The sequence below is a fragment of the Pantherophis guttatus genome, chromosome 4 (genome assembly GCF_059756535.1).
Source record: "Pantherophis guttatus breed Tessera chromosome 4, ASM5975653v1, whole genome shotgun sequence".
NCBI classification, from domain to species: domain Eukaryota; kingdom Metazoa; phylum Chordata; class Lepidosauria; order Squamata; family Colubridae; genus Pantherophis; species Pantherophis guttatus.
This window is the reverse complement of record NC_142066.1, coordinates 2,882,507-2,896,942: the sequence shown is the minus strand read 5'-3', so window position 1 is coordinate 2,896,942 and position 14,436 is coordinate 2,882,507. Positions and strand designations below refer to the sequence as shown.

General features: G+C 47.2%; 1 protein-coding gene across 1 annotated transcript in view; it reads right to left on the bottom strand.

Annotated features, from left to right (window-relative positions):
* Positions 1 to 3,636: 3,636 nt before the first annotated feature.
* The window catches only part of GUCY2D (guanylate cyclase 2D, retinal), a 44,817-nt gene continuing 34,017 nt past the window's right edge, over positions 3,637 to 14,436 (bottom strand). The window contains exons 16-19 of the mRNA XM_034427074.3: positions 12,182 to 12,276; positions 7,889 to 7,974; positions 6,452 to 6,581; positions 3,637 to 4,078 (exon numbers count right to left, since the gene is read on the bottom strand). Coding sequence (XP_034282965.2) covers positions 6,494 to 6,581; positions 7,889 to 7,974; positions 12,182 to 12,276 — 269 coding nt within the window. The 3' untranslated portion in view covers positions 3,637 to 4,078; positions 6,452 to 6,493. The remainder of the gene's footprint in view (positions 4,079 to 6,451; positions 6,582 to 7,888; positions 7,975 to 12,181; positions 12,277 to 14,436) is intronic.

Genomic DNA, 14,436 nt, shown 5'->3' with positions numbered 1-14,436 from the left:
GGTTAGGGTTAGGGAGACAAAGCTGGAAATCAGGTAAGACGGCAAGAGGAACCCCGTCTCGCTCCACGCGCCCCAAAATAATAAGACCTCCCCAAAAATAAGACCAAGCCATTATTTCAGGGTTCAAAAAAATATAAGACAGGGTCTTATTTTTGGGGAAACACGGTATTATCATAATATCGTAATATTATTACTTATCAATTAATCAATTATCAATATTATTGATATTAATATCAATCAGTAATATTATTATCAATTAATCAATGATCAGTTATTATAATTATTCCATTATATACTTGATTTTCACATCTTATGCCCTAAAAACCTTTCTTTTTCACCAAGCAGGGCTGATATAAACCCCCCCCACTTTTTTTTTTTTTTTTTGAGGTGTTAGATTTTTAATTGTCTATGGGTTTTAGTCGGGATTTTAAATTTAGGCCAAAGTTGTGTAATTCTTTTAACAAATTTTAAATTTTGTATTGGGATGTTTTTATTTTGGCTGTGCACTGCCCTGAGCGGTATACAAATTTAATTAAATAAATAAATAAATAAATAAATAAATAAATAAATAAATAAATAAATAAATAAATAAATAACCCATATTCCAAATCTCCCTGGTCTCCCAATCGTTTAAAACTTTCTTAAATCAAAATCCTTTTTTCCCCTGCTGTCCCCCCCAGCCCCGATTGTTTGTTATTTCAAATTTTGGAGACTCTAAAACTTTCTTCATTCCGAAGAAGGTAAGACTCACCAGACGTTAAATTAAGCTGGCTGTTTTGAAGATCTCTAATATCCATTAGAATAAGGGTTCCTTGGTGCTGTCTAAGTTTGGTGTGGGTTTTGCAGATATTTCATTACCAAACAGGTAACGTCATCAGTGCTAGAAGGGGGTTGCAGGGGGAGGAGGAGGAGGAGGAGGAGGAGGAGGAGGAGGAGGAGGAGGAGGAGGAGGAGGACTGTAGGATCCTTGGTGCTCTCTGAGCTTGTTCGTTTTCTTGCAAACATTTCATGACCCAACTAAGTAACACCATCAGTGCGAGTAAGGAGTGAGGCTTGCTCCCAGTGGCTTGCCCTGTTGGTGTTGGCGAGGAGTGATCTTAAGAGGTTCTTCGGTTGAGCCGTTTTCTGTTGGCTTCTTTGGCAATCCCTCGATTGTGGCATTGTTTACTTCTTGATGGTTGATCTGATATTAATCGGGGAATTAATCTAGGCTCATCTGGGTGTTGATTGCTGGTAGGGAAGATGTTTTAGTCTTTTTGTTCCCTTTTTGGCTTGTTGGTTGTCTCATTTGCGCACTATGTAGACTTTGTGTCGATTGTCAGAATTCTGAATGGTCGGGCTTCAAAAGTGTGGAAGATAAAACGTGGTAGGTCCACGTTTTGGCGTTACCAGTCGGCACGTGTCGACTCCGCACAATCCCTATGACTTCTCACACACAACTTCACACACTTACCTCTCCTCCCCCTGACTAGGTGGCTCAGTGGCTAAGACACTGAGCTTGTCGATCAGAAAGGTGGTTCAAAGTTCGGCGGTTCAAATCCCTAGTACAGGTCACTGGCGAGAGCAGGGGGTTGGACTAGATGACCTCCAAAGGTCCCTTCCAACTCTGTTACTGTAAACCCTTCAGCCTGGTCCCCAAATCCTCTCGTCATCCATTTTATCTCCTCCAAGAGAAAAGCAATCACAATGGCAGCCCAGCAGTTTTGCAAAATATATATTTTAAATCCATCAAACAGTCCAAACGACGTTTACGAAAATGAACATTTGTTGCACGCAGGATCTGGGTGACGATATTCAAGATCCTGAAGCTGGACTTTTGGGGGAAGGGGACAATAAAAAAAATAGGGGTTCCCGTTAGCAAAATATAATCTTATATATCTGTTCTGCCCCAGCTACGGACCCCAAAGAACGCAGCACACACAAAGTCCGTTCAAACCTTAGTTTACTAAATAAACCAGTTTTTTTACAACAACGGCTGTTAATTAACTGCATTAACAGCCGCCAAGAATTCAAGGAATAATAACTGAAAGCTTACTGTGGTTGGCAGAATGCCCAGAAGCAATTTGCAGGAAGCTGATTAAGATAAGCAAGACAAGACACGAAGGTATGTGAATGAAGTTGTTCCCTGCAAATTGCTTCAGTCGACGTTCCTCCTTAAATAGGCTAAGGGAGTGGCCAATTAGCCCCAAGCCTTACTCTCGAGGAGACCTCCTCCTGAGGAGCCACTCCTGCCTTTTTGGCAGCTCTGCGCACCCGTGCATCGAGAAGAGGCTCCTCCTCTTTGTCCTCTTCACTTAAGGGAGCTTCTGGAGGTTCTGAAGGCCCTGGCTGAATCCCCGCCTCTGGCACCACATCTTCTCCAGCCTCCTCACTGTCCGACTCGAGTGCCAGCTGCACAGGCTGCTGGCGCAGCACCACACCAGCCTCCTCACTGTCTGAATCAGCTACTAGCTGCACAGGCTGCGTACGGACCACAACAGTATCTGTATCTTATATTTAGATGGCCCTATAGGAAACCCATTACAACAGAGCAAACTTTTAAAATTCGGACCTGGAATTATTTTAGCCGTTAACTTTGAAACGTTGGACCCAATCTGGAGACTCCGAATCATTCAATTTCAGGTAGTTTTGTAGCGGCGTAGCTAAAGATAAAATTTTGTTTTGACTCCGCTGTGGTTACGGAGTGGTCTTCCCTAAACTCTCACAGCCAGTGGGGGGATTCTGAGAGTTTGAAATCCAGACATCGTAAAAGTGCCGAGTTCGAAAATCACTGCGAGAACTGCATTGCAGTCTTGAAAAATTCGAAGTCGTGCAGAAATGTTGGAAAAGGCTCAACGCATTTATAAAGTTGGTTGGTATACAACATCATTTCTCAATTTTGATCACTTTAAACTTTGTGGACTTCAACTCCCAGAATCCTCCCTGGTTGGGGGATTCTGGGAGTTGAAGTCCACACGGCTTAAAGTGACCAAAATTAAGAAACGCTGCTAATAATGACCAGTTACCTCAAGGTGCTATATTTAAACATTAATTATTTTCCAGAAGAAACTTTTGAGGCAACTCGTTTCCCCAAATTTCCCAAATTCGGATCCCCAAATCCATCCTTGCTTCTCGTCCTCAAGTAGGTTTTAAAAAATACGCAAGATTTAACACAATTTCTCCTCAGAAATAACTAAAATCAACATTGTTGGATCATAGAACAGTTGATCGTGCCTCCTTCCTACTTCTCTACTTTAAATTGTCCTCTCTACTTTTGAGGTGGAGATAAAGTAATGAAATTAAATTCAGACTCCTGGCTCGGAAAAGGACATGAATTCTTTAAGAAGAAAGACAATTTATATATATAAATTGTCACAAATATTCCTTCGAGGCAACGCCGATATCTAACGGTTGGCCTTCGGAGCTGAAGTCCATCCTTCACTGGTGTCCAGGAATATTGTCTCGTTCACGCTGTACAGTCTCCAAGCTCCATCCCAGCTTCCCTTCTCCACGGATTCGGTTTCTTCTAGAAAATCAGAAGACTATCAACAAACTCTCCTTGAAGATCTCTTTTTGTTGTGTTGTGTCCACAAAGCCCTCCGAGACCAGTTCCAGCTGGATTATCTCTCCGCGATTTCTCTGAAATCATTGTCTTCCTTTTTCTTTTTTTAGGCCTTTCGCTCCGCTTGGTCTCTTTGCTAAAGAAATAATTAACGATATTATGGAATCCAGATGTCCATCTTTATCAAAAGCCAGACAAAGTCTCCAATGGGAAGTCAAGAACAACCACCGTTCCTGGCTTGGCCAAAGTCCCACCATCTCCTCGGCTCTGATCTCAAGAGTTTCAGATGAGGAGGATCAAGTTGGCCGAAAATCCCAGCACGCATCTCACCGTTCGTCACCGTGGTAAGTAAGAAATCCGAGACCAGCTGAAGTCCCGTCACGCACTAGAAGTTTGAAAGTAGCAGAAGATACGGATGGGAAGGGATGCATCCCTTTGGATTATTATGGGATGGCTCCCTGCCCGGGTGTGGATTCGTCCTCTTCTGGCAGATTTGCCCAAAGGCCTTCAGCAGAAAACTCCTGGGAGTTGGTTGACCTGGTTAAAGAAGAGTAATGAAGTTATTAAAAAATATATATTTCTGATGTTCAGTGTCCCAATGTTTCATACCGATCTTTGTAGCGTACGCAACAACAAAACTCACAACCCATCAGCTCACAGGAAATCGGACCATGACTCATTAACAACAACTGGCCAGTCAAACAGTCCGAAACCACATCATAACTTGGAAGTAGCTGAACAAACAAGACTCACACTAATTTGCATCACATAAAAAGGTATTTAAAGGCCGGTGTTTGGACGGATGAGCACAGTTCAAAGCACACGGACGATGTCTCCTCGAATGGTGACAAAATGTTTGCAACCAAATGGCCACGCTCGGAGCTCAGACCAACAGCCCATATTGCAATGTATAATGTAATGTATAATAAATGCAATATATAATGTAATGTAGCACAATATAGTAATGATAATATTATAATACTAGCTGGAACGCCCGTGCTTCACTACGAAACTATGTGATACATTGACACTTAAAGCCTGAAACTTAATGTCGAATGCGTAACTCCGTAGCATCAGGGCGTGTTAATATGCGGCAACTGGCAGTTGGAACAGAAGGGGAGGGGGAGTAGAATGTCCCAGCCCACAGGCCGGATGAGTCATGCGCTGGCCATGCCCATGCCCGATTTAGCAAAGGGGTAGCATCAGAATGTGTTAATATAAGGCAACTGGCAGTTGGGACAGAGTTCCTTTCAGGCGGGGAGGGGGAGTAGAACGTCTAACTCCTTAGCATCAGAGCGTGTGAATATAATACTGTATATGAAATATTAATGATCTGATGGTTCGCCACCACGGGTATAATATGTTATAGTATAGAATATAGCAGTGATGGCTAACCTTTTTGCTATCGTGTGCCAAAATTGGGGGGAGCATGTGGGGGCCGTGCACACATGTGCCCACACTCATAATGCAATGCCCCCCACGTGCCCTGCCCCCCACACATGTGCGCATCACTCCCATACTTCCCCTCCCTTGCGCATGCATGCGTGACCCCCCCACGCTTCCCCACCCCCCATGCATGTGCACACGATACCCTTCTGTGCAACCCCCCCGGCCTGTTTTGGGCCTGACAGGCCTCTCTGAAGCCTCCTGAGACAAAAACCAGGCTTGGGGGTGGGGTGCTCTGCTTCCCACGGCGCTTTCCCCACCCCCCGCTCGTACACATGTGCCCCCCCGCAGATGCGTCACGCCCTCACGCCAGAGACCCAAAATCAGCTGGCCAGCGGGAGGTATGCACACATGCACGGTGGAACTGAGCTGGACGATGGCTCGCGTGCCAGCAGAGAGGGCTCCACGTGTCACCCGTGGAACGCATGCCATAGGTTCGCCATCACAGTACTACTGTAACGCTCTCTACATGGGGCTGCCCTTGAGGAGCACCCGGAGGCTCCAACTGGCGCAGAGTGTGGCCACGCGGGTGGTTATGGGAGCAACATGGCGCTCCCGTGTGACACCTCTCCTGCGCGAACTGCACTGGCTCTCGGTGGTCTTCCGGGTGCGCTTCAAGGTTTTGGTCACCACCTTTAGAGCGCTCCATGGCTTAGGACCTGGTTATTTACGGGACCGCCTACTACCACAAGCAGCCTCCCACCGGCCGGTACGCTCCCATAGAGAGGGGCTCCTCCGGGTGCCGTCAGCCAAACAATGTCGACTGGTGGCCCCCAGGGGGAGGGCCTTCTCTGTGGGGCCACCCACTATCTGGAACGAGCTCCCCCCAGAAATACGGAGGATCCTGGATCTGCGCACTTTCCACCGTGCTCTTAAGACCCTCCTATTCCAGCAAGCCGGTCTGGCCTAATTTTCTCCCCTTTTTAAAAATTCTTTTAAATCGAAATTTTAATCTGTTTTAAATTATTGGGATTTTTAATTGTCTCGGGCTAAATTATTTAATCTGGTTTTAATTATGTTTCTAACTTTTGTATTTATGTATTTCATTCTGTGCCTGTTCACCGCCCTGAGTCCTTCGGGAGTAGGGCGGTATATAAATTTAATAAAAACAAACAAAAACAAACAAACAGTAGTATAGTATAGTATAGTATAGTGTAGTGTAGTGTAGTGTAGTGTAGTGTAGTGTAGTGTAGTGTAGTGTAGTATAGTATAGTATAACAGAACAACAGAACAACAGAACAACAGAAGAGAAGAGAAGAGAAGAGAAGAGAAGAGAAGAGAAGAGAAGAGAAGAGAAGAGAAGAGAAGAGAAGAGAAGAGAAGAGAACAGAACAGAACAGAACAGAACAGAACAGAACAGAACAGAACAATATAGAGACTTCACTTCCTGGCACTTCACTTCCTTTCGAAGCAAGGACTAACGAATGCACTCACAGTTCACCTTTGATCCCATCATGATCTCACCTCCATCCCAACCGCCTTCATGCAACGGTCTCCTTCCCAGGGTTATATTTTCTGTCCCTGACGAGCTTTCTGTAACTTCTCCTTCCGATCGGCAGGAATTTCATCCATGCTGATCCCATGGCTGCTCGCCCTGAAGGGAAGAGAGCAAACTCAGGAAGGCCTGGGCCAGAAGGAGGCAGGCCCAGGATGGGGAAAGGCTTGGAGGTTGAAACCTTCTAGAACAAGGGTCTCCAACCTTGGCAACTTTAAGACCTTGCGGACTTCAACTCCCAGAATTCCCCAGCCAGATATGTAAGGTAACTTTCTTAATAGATGGTGGGTATGCAGTAAGCGTAATATATCTTGACTTCAGCAAAGTGGGGGGAAAAAAAGAGCTGGCTGGGGAATTCTGGGAGTTGAAGTCCACACGTCTTAAATCAGGGGTCTCCAACCTTGGCAACTTTTAAGACCTGGCGGACTTCAACTCTCAGAATTCCCCAGCCAGCCACATAGGGTAACTTTCTTCATAGATGGTGGGTATGCACTAAGCGTAATATATCTTGACTTCAGCAAAGTGGGGGGGAAAAAAAGAGCTTGCTGGGGAATTCTGGGAGTTGAAGTCCACAAGTCTTAAATCAGGAGTCTCCAACCTTGGTCACCGTAGGAAGTTAGCACCCACCCCTTTCCTAGAAGAATGAAATATTTTAGGAAATATTAAAAAGGTAGAATATTATGTTTCCCTGGATGAGAAATGGAGAAGCATGTTCTAAAGACGAAGCAGCTCCCATAATCCTGCCCCCACCCTTTTGTCAATGGGCCAAAGGCAGAAGCCCAATCCTTTGTCAAAGGAACATCATCTGCAACACAATAGGACCCATCTAGCAACAGAAACTCACCCCATGGCACCTGGGAAGATTACATCAGCCAGCAAGGCTAGCTAAGACCCCCACCCCTCGGGAGTCTGACAACCAATCAGGATACTCTTTCGGGGGCCCAAGAAGTTCAAAGCCAGAGAGGGCATAAAACCCGGGTACTCACTGCGTCTCGCCCCCTTTTCTGTTCAGGAACTCAAACCAGCTGATCCTGTCCACCATTAAACCATCTTTCCAAGCAGTCTCCATGTTTCCAGTGTCTTTTTCCCCATTTGGAGCTGAACCCAGAAGGATATTTCTTCCTACGTCACTTTTAAGACTTGTGGACTTCAACTCCCAGAATTCCTCAGCCGGCCACGTAGGGTAACTTTCTTCATAGATGGTGGGTATGCAGTAAATGTAATATATCTTGACTTCGGCAAAGTGAAGGAAATGAAAGAGCTGGCTGGGGAATTCTGGGAGTTGAAGTCCGCCAGGCTTAAAGTTGCCAAGGTTGGAAACCCCTGTTCTAGAGAACATTTCAAGAAATCAAGTGAGTTTAGTCTTGGTGAAACAACATCCTTCGTCAAAGGAGCAGCCCTCTTACCCTGGCTTCAGGTCTGGGGGAGTAGGAATAGGTTTGGTAAAGCCGTCGCGACCGATGAGCCAGTAAGTGTCTTCCGTGCCTTTTCCCTAAAGAGGAAGCGAGAGGCATCAGATCAAGGTTGTTTATTTATTTATTTATTTATTTATTTATTTATTTATTTATTTATTTATTTATTTATTTATTTATTTATTTATTTAAATTTCTATACCGCCCTACTCCCGAAGGACTCAGGGCGGTGAACAGCCAGAGGATAAAACACATAAATACAAAAATTTAAAATAGAATAAAAACGAATTAAATAATTTGGCTGAACAAATTTAAAATACCCCATAATTTAAAAACAAATTAAAATTTGCATTTAAAAAGGGGAGAAGATTTAGGCCAGGCCAGCTTGATGAAATGAAAAAATCTTAAGCGCGCGACGGAAGGTGCGCAGATCCGGGATCCTCTGTATCTCCGGGGGGAGCTCGTTCCAGATCGTAGGTGCCCCCACAGAGAAGGCTCTCCCCCTGGGGGCCGCCAGTCGACACTGTTTGGCCGACGGCACCCAGAGGAGCCCCTCTCTATGGGAGTGTACTGGCCGGTGGGAGGCTATTGGTGGTAGCAGGCAGTCCCGTAGATAACCAGGTCCTAAGCCATGATGGGACGTATCCAGAGATTACATGGGAACTCCACGTCGCTCCCATAACCACCCGCGCGGCCGCACTCTGTGCCAGTTGGAGCCTCCGAGTGCACCTCAAAGGGAGCCCCATGTAGAGAGTGTTACAATAGTCCAGGCGGGAAGTGACAAGGGCATGAGTGACTGTGTGTAGAGAGTCCCGATCTAGAAAGGGACGCAATTGGCGGATCAGGCGAACCTGATGAAAAATCCTCCCGGTCACGGCCATCAAGTGCTCTTCTAGAGACAGCCGTGAATCCAGGAGGACGCCCAAGTTGCGAGCACTTTCCGTGGGGGCCAATGATTCACCCCCAATAGTCAGCGATGGCATCAGCTGACTATATCGGGACGTCGGAAACCACAGCCACTCGGTCTTGGATGGGTTGAGCCTGAGCCTGTTTCTCCCCATCCTGAGGTTGTAACAGATTAAGAGAGTTGGAAGGGACCTTGTGGGTCATCTAGTCCAACCCCCCACTCAAGCAGGAGACCCTACACCATTTCTGACAAATAGCAGTCCGGTCTCTTCTTGAAGAGCCACCAGGAATGAAGCTTGCCACAACTTCCGAAGGCAACTTCTGTTCCATTGCTCGATTGTTGTTTTCACTGTCAGAAAGTTCCTCCTTATTTCTAGGTTGAATCTCTCCTTGGTCAGTTTCCATCCGTTATTCCTTGTCTGGCCTTCAGGTGGCTTGGAAAATAGCTTGACCTCCTTCCTCCTCTTTGGGGCAGCCCCCCAAATATTGGAAGATGGATATCCTGTCTCCCCTGGTCCTTCTCTTCACTAGACTAGCCATGCCCAGTTCCTGCAACCGTTCATTGTATGTTTTAGCTTCCGGTCCTCTCATCATCCTGGTTGCTCTTCTCTGCACTTTTTCTAGAGTCTCCACATCTTCTTTATAGTGTGGTGACCAAACTGGATGCACTACTCTAGGTGTGGTCTTACTAAGGCTTTAGAGAGTGGTGTTAGTACCTCCCTTGATCTTGATTATATCCCTCTGTTAATGCAATTTAGGATTACATTGGCTTTTTTGGCTGCCGTCGCACACGGCTGACTCATATTTAGCTGGTTGTCCACTAAAACTCCAAGATCCCTCTCACTACTGTAACGCTCTCTACATGGGGCTCCCCTTGAGGAGCACCCGGAGGCTCCAACTGGCGCAGAGTGCGGCCACGCAGGTGGTTATGGGAGCAACATGGCGCTCCCGTGTGACACCTCTCCTGCGCAAGCTGCACTGGCTCCCGGTGGTCTTCTGGGTGCGCTTCAAAGTTTTGGTCACCACCTTTAGAGCGCTCCATGGCTTAGGACCTGGTTATTTACGGGACCGCCTACTACCACAAGCAGCCTCCCACCGGCCGGTACGATCTCATAGAGAGGGGCTCCTCCGGGTGCCGTCAGCTAAACAATGTCGACTGGCGGCCCCCAGGGGGAGGGCCTTCTCTGTGGGGGCACCTACTATCTGGAACGAGCTCCCCCCGGAGATACGGAGGATCCCGGATCTGCGCACTTTCCGACGTGCTCTTAAGACTCTTCTATTCCAGCAAGCCGGCCTGGCCTAATTTTTCTCCCCTGCTTTAAAATTCTTTTAAATTGAAATTTTAATCTGTTTTAAATTATTGGGATTTTTAATTGTCTCGGGCTAAATGATTTAATCTGGTTTTAATTATGTTTTTTAACTTTTGTATCTATGTATTTTATTTTGTGCCCGTTCACCGCCCTGAGTCCTTCGGGAGTAGGGCGGTATATAAATCTAATAAAACAAAACAAAACAAACAGTGACCGCTATTAAGCCTGGTTTTCCCCCGTTTATATGCGTGCTTTTGGTTTTTCTTACCTAAATGTAAGACTTTACTTTTCTCTACATTGCATTTCATTTTGTTAGAAAAGGCCCAGGGTTCAAATCTGTCAAAATCCATCTGGATCTTGAGCCTATCTTCTAGGACAGTGATGGCTAACCTTTTTGCCGTCGCGTGCCAAAAGCGGGGGTCGCACGGGGGAGGGTCGCACGCTTGCATTCCCACACCTGTACTTCAACACGCCCCGTCCCCCGCACATGCAACAGCCCCCCTCTGCGCTCCCCCTACTTTGTGCACATGATGGCACAGTGGGCCCGTTTCTCACCCTCCCCAGGCTCCAGAGTCTTTCTAGGAGCCTGGGGAGGGCAAAAACAGCCTTCCCCAATCCACCCCGGAGGCCGGAAATGGCTTGTTTCCTAACTTCCGTTGGGCCCAGAAGGCCCAAAAACCAGCTGGCCAGCACTGGAGCTCAGCTAGGGTAATCCTCGTGTGCCCACTGATATGGGTCTGCGTGTCACAGGTGGCACGCGTGCTATAGGTTCGCCATCACGGTTCTAGGATGTTGGCTATTCCTGCCACCTTAGCACCATCTGCAAATTTGGTGAGTTCCCCTTCTACTCCCTCATCTAAGTCGTTTATGAAGATATATTAAAGAGTAAGGTAAAATGAAACGTGGCTGATTTTTTTCCCCCCCTAACCTCGTTGGTTTCCCCCTGTTTCAGCAACGTCTTGTAATTTCACTTTGAGTCGTTTCTCAAAAGTTCGCCTACAGATTTGCAGGCCCTTTCCTTAAATTTTTTGTTCCTTATTACCAGTAGAAGAAGATATTTGCAGCAAAGGGTTGAACTGTGGGGTCTTTAACGCTCTCTGAGCTGGGGGGGGGGTTTCTTACAGACGTTTCATGACCCAGCTAGATAACATCATCAGGGCTAGAAGGGAGTGTGGGTTGTGGAGAGGAGGAGGAGGAGGAGGAGGACTGTAGGATCCTTGGTCCTCTTTGAGCTTGGTTATTTTATGCAGGCGTTTCCTGACCCAGCTAGATAACATCATCAGTGCTAGAAAAAAGTGAGGTTTGTAGAGAGGAGGAGGAGGAGGAGGAGGAGGAGGAGAAGGAGGAGGAGGAGGAGGAGGAGGAGGAGGAGGAGGAGGAGGAGGAGGAGGAGGAGGAGGAGGAGGAGGAGGAGGAGGAGGAGGAACAAGACCGTGGGGTCCTTGGTGGTCTCTGAGCTTGCTTATTTTCTTGCAGACATTTCATGACCCAACTAGCTAACATCATCAGTGCTAGAAGGGAGTGGGGCTTGTGAAGAGGAGGAGGAGGAGGAGGAGGAGGAGGAGGAGAAGGAGGAGGAGGACGACTGTGGGGTCCTTGGTGCTCTCTGAGTTTGGTGGTTTCCTTGCTGATGTTTCGTAACCCATCTAGCTAACACTATCAATACTAGGAGAGAGTGGGGTTTGCAGAGAGGAGGAGGACAAGGAGGACGATGAGGAGGACGACGACTGTGGAGTGCTTGGTGGACTTTGAAATTGATTTTTGTCTTGCAGACATTTCATGACCCAACTAGAGAACTTCATCAGAGCTAGAAAGGAGTAGGGTTTACTCTCTATTTAGGGAGCGTTCTTGACGGTCCCTTGAATAGGTCGTCGATTATTGTTTCATTGATTGTCTGAGGTGGTAGTTCTTTAACTGGGGTGTTGTTTACGGCTTGACCTAGAGTTAAACTTGGTGTTTGACAGCCTAATCAAGGAATCTCCAAGACCACTTCCACCAACACTGATAGGGCAACGCACTAGCATATAAACAGAGCAAACCGCATTCCCTTTCGAATACAATTTTGCGATACCTTCAGCTCGGTTTTCCCTCGTAAGTCGAGCTTGTAACCTTCTTTGAGGGCATGCAGGATCTCCACGGTCCGCAGGTTGACGTGGATGCGATAAGCTGCAAAAACGACACAACACCAACGCATCCTTGGAAACACACAGAGTGAAGCACATCATAACCAGGGGCGAAATGCTCCCGGTTCGGTCCGGTTCGTCAGAACTGGTAATAGAAAAGGCTACTGGTTCGCCAAACCGGTAGTAAAAAAAATGTACAAAAAAAAGAAGTTCCGACGATCAGCTGAGCGACGCGCGATGGAACTTTTTAAAAAACTTTTTTAGCATTTTTTTTTACTACCGGTTCTCCAGAACCAGTAGTTAAAAATGCTTAAAAAGTAAAAAAAAAAACAAATTCCAAAGATCGGGCGTTGCCTCCGATATATGCTAAATAAACACAAATAAATAAATAAATACAAAACTATGCATATACCCACATATATTGAATGGCCCAGAGAAACAACACAGTCTAATTCGGATGTATCCATGTCAGTGGTGGGTTTCACTTACCTTTGCTACTGTTTCGCTCGTGCGTGCGCCACATCTGCGCAAACGCAGAGCATATTTGATGACGTCCGGGCGGGTGGGCAGAGCTTCCCGCCTCCGCTGCTACCGGTTCTCCTGAACCGGGGTGAGCCGGTAGCAACCCACCACTGATCCGTGTCCAGGGTGAGAAAAACGAATCTTGAGGGTTATCCAGATGGATGGCATAGGGAATGAAGCTGTTACAGAATCTGATAGTCCTGCTAGAAATACTTCGAAACCCCCTCCAAGAGGGGAACAACAGAAACAGACCATAAAGGGGTGTGTGGGGTCTCTAACGATGCTTTGAGCTCTAAGCACATAGCGCTTATTAGCAGTCTCCTAAATAACAACAGGAAGAGAGCTTCCTATAATAAGACTCAAAGGCATTCGGAAGGGGTTCAGGAGGAGAGATCAAGCAGGGAATTAGTCTGGATTCATTAAGTAAACTGTCGGCCACCGGCCCCTCCAGCAGCCAAATCAGAGGAGGAAGAGGAGGCATGGGAGCCAGGGTCAGCCTCAAGGCACCCTGAGGGCTCCAAGGGGGAAGAGGGAATGGAGCTTGCAGAGAGAGGGGGGGAGGGAGAAAGAGAGAGAGAGGGGGGGGGAGGGAGGGAGGGAGGGAGGGAGGGAGGGAGAGAGAGGCAGAGCCTGGGCTCTCCGTCAGCCCTCAGATGGAGAGTCAACAGCCCCCAAGTCTGGAGGTGGCTGATGAGGAAGAGGAGGAACAGCTGGGTCCTGTGCCTGATGCACTGGTGCACAGAAGGCAGAGGAGAGGAGAGCAGTGGAAATCTATGGGCCGGTCCTCGGGACAGAAGAGCCACCGCTGCTAGCGAAACCCCACTCTAGCTCTGGGGATAAGAGGTAGAGGGCGGAGATGAATATGTGTGGCAGACAACTATTTGTCTCCCTGCTGGACAGATTTGTTAACCTGCTGTGTGTGAGAGAGAGACTTTTTAATAAAAGAATCATTAATTTAACTAATTTTGTCGTGTTGGGGAGCCAGGTCAGAACATAAACACAAGAGGGCTAATTCCCTGCTTTGGACAACACAGTTTGTTTGTCCGCAGAGAGAGAAAGTTGTAGATCGTCGTATTCTTTGCTTCTCCTCCAGGAGTGTTGGCGAGCCAGTCAGGAGGAGAGATCAAGCAGGGAATTAGTCTGGACTCATTAAGTAAACACAAGAGGGCACATTCCCTGGTTGAGAAGCAAAGAAGACGACAATCTACAACTCTCTCTCTCTGCAGACAAAGAAACTGTGTTGTCCAAGGCAGAAGATTGTATCTGGATTTTCAAAATTCACTCACTCATGTTCCCTAAGGTGGTGTTGTGGCTTTGTTACCGGAGCCTGTGTCATCGGCAGGAGAGGACTCCGAGAGTGAAGGAGAGGAGTTGGCAAGGCCTCCCTCTCCAGGACCCTCCTCTCTGGCAATGTCTTCGGTGTCTGCCGAAGGGCAAGAGATAGGGCTGGGGCCAAGCACGTCCACACAGCCACAGGTGGACAGTGATGAGAGTAATGAGTCTTGGCTGGATCCTCGACAGTGTCGCAGAGATAAGCATGCACAACAGAAGAAAAGGCGTGCCAGAGATTAGGCTGAGTCACTGGACTACACCCCACAGGGTATAAAAGGGAGCGTGGTGGCCAGTCAAACCTTGTGACGAACAAAGCTGAAAGCTTCCACGCCATTCTGCATTGCCGGAC